This window comes from Merops nubicus, unplaced genomic scaffold (genome assembly GCF_000691845.1).
Source record: "Merops nubicus isolate BGI_N331 unplaced genomic scaffold, ASM69184v1 scaffold37243, whole genome shotgun sequence".
NCBI classification, from domain to species: domain Eukaryota; kingdom Metazoa; phylum Chordata; class Aves; order Coraciiformes; family Meropidae; genus Merops; species Merops nubicus.
In genome coordinates, this window is record NW_008597520.1 from 790 (window position 1) to 1,184 (window position 395).

The following is a 395-nucleotide window of genomic DNA, read 5'->3' on the forward strand; positions in this document are numbered from 1 at the left end:
ATCCATAGCGGGGCTCTGAGGAGAGCAGGGGAGCAAGAGGCATGGAGCTGGGCAGGGCTGAGCTCTGCCCCAGGGGCTCCATCCTTCCCGCTCCTGCCGCATGCTCCTCTCACCAGCACAAAGAGGGTCGGGAAGAAAGTGGCTCTCAGCAAAACCTCCAGGTCCTTGGGCACCTGCAGGGAGCACAATCCACTGGGGGGTAAGCGAGCGGTCGCTGTTGATCCCGGCAGAGCTCCCTGAGCGGTGCCAGCCCCGGCCCCAGTACCTTCTCCCCCTGGAGCTCTATGGCCAGCACGCCCGCCTGGAAGTACGCGTGCATGGCCGAGTCAAAGAAGTACTCTGAGAAGGCGACGTAGACCATGCGCTCCGTCTCTTTGATCACCGGCTCTACGGCG

The 395-nt window shown here is 63.5% G+C and overlaps 1 protein-coding gene across 1 annotated transcript in view; it reads right to left on the bottom strand.

Annotated features, from left to right (window-relative positions):
* PLTP (phospholipid transfer protein) overlaps positions 1 to 395 on the bottom strand; it is a gene marked incomplete at both ends in the record, with an annotated part of 1,694 nt that overhangs the window by 657 nt on the left and 642 nt on the right. The window contains 2 exons of the mRNA XM_008936736.1: positions 114 to 173; positions 266 to 395. The exon at positions 266 to 395 is cut by the window's right edge and continues 6 nt beyond it. Coding sequence (XP_008934984.1) covers positions 114 to 173; positions 266 to 395 — 190 coding nt within the window. The remainder of the gene's footprint in view (positions 1 to 113; positions 174 to 265) is intronic.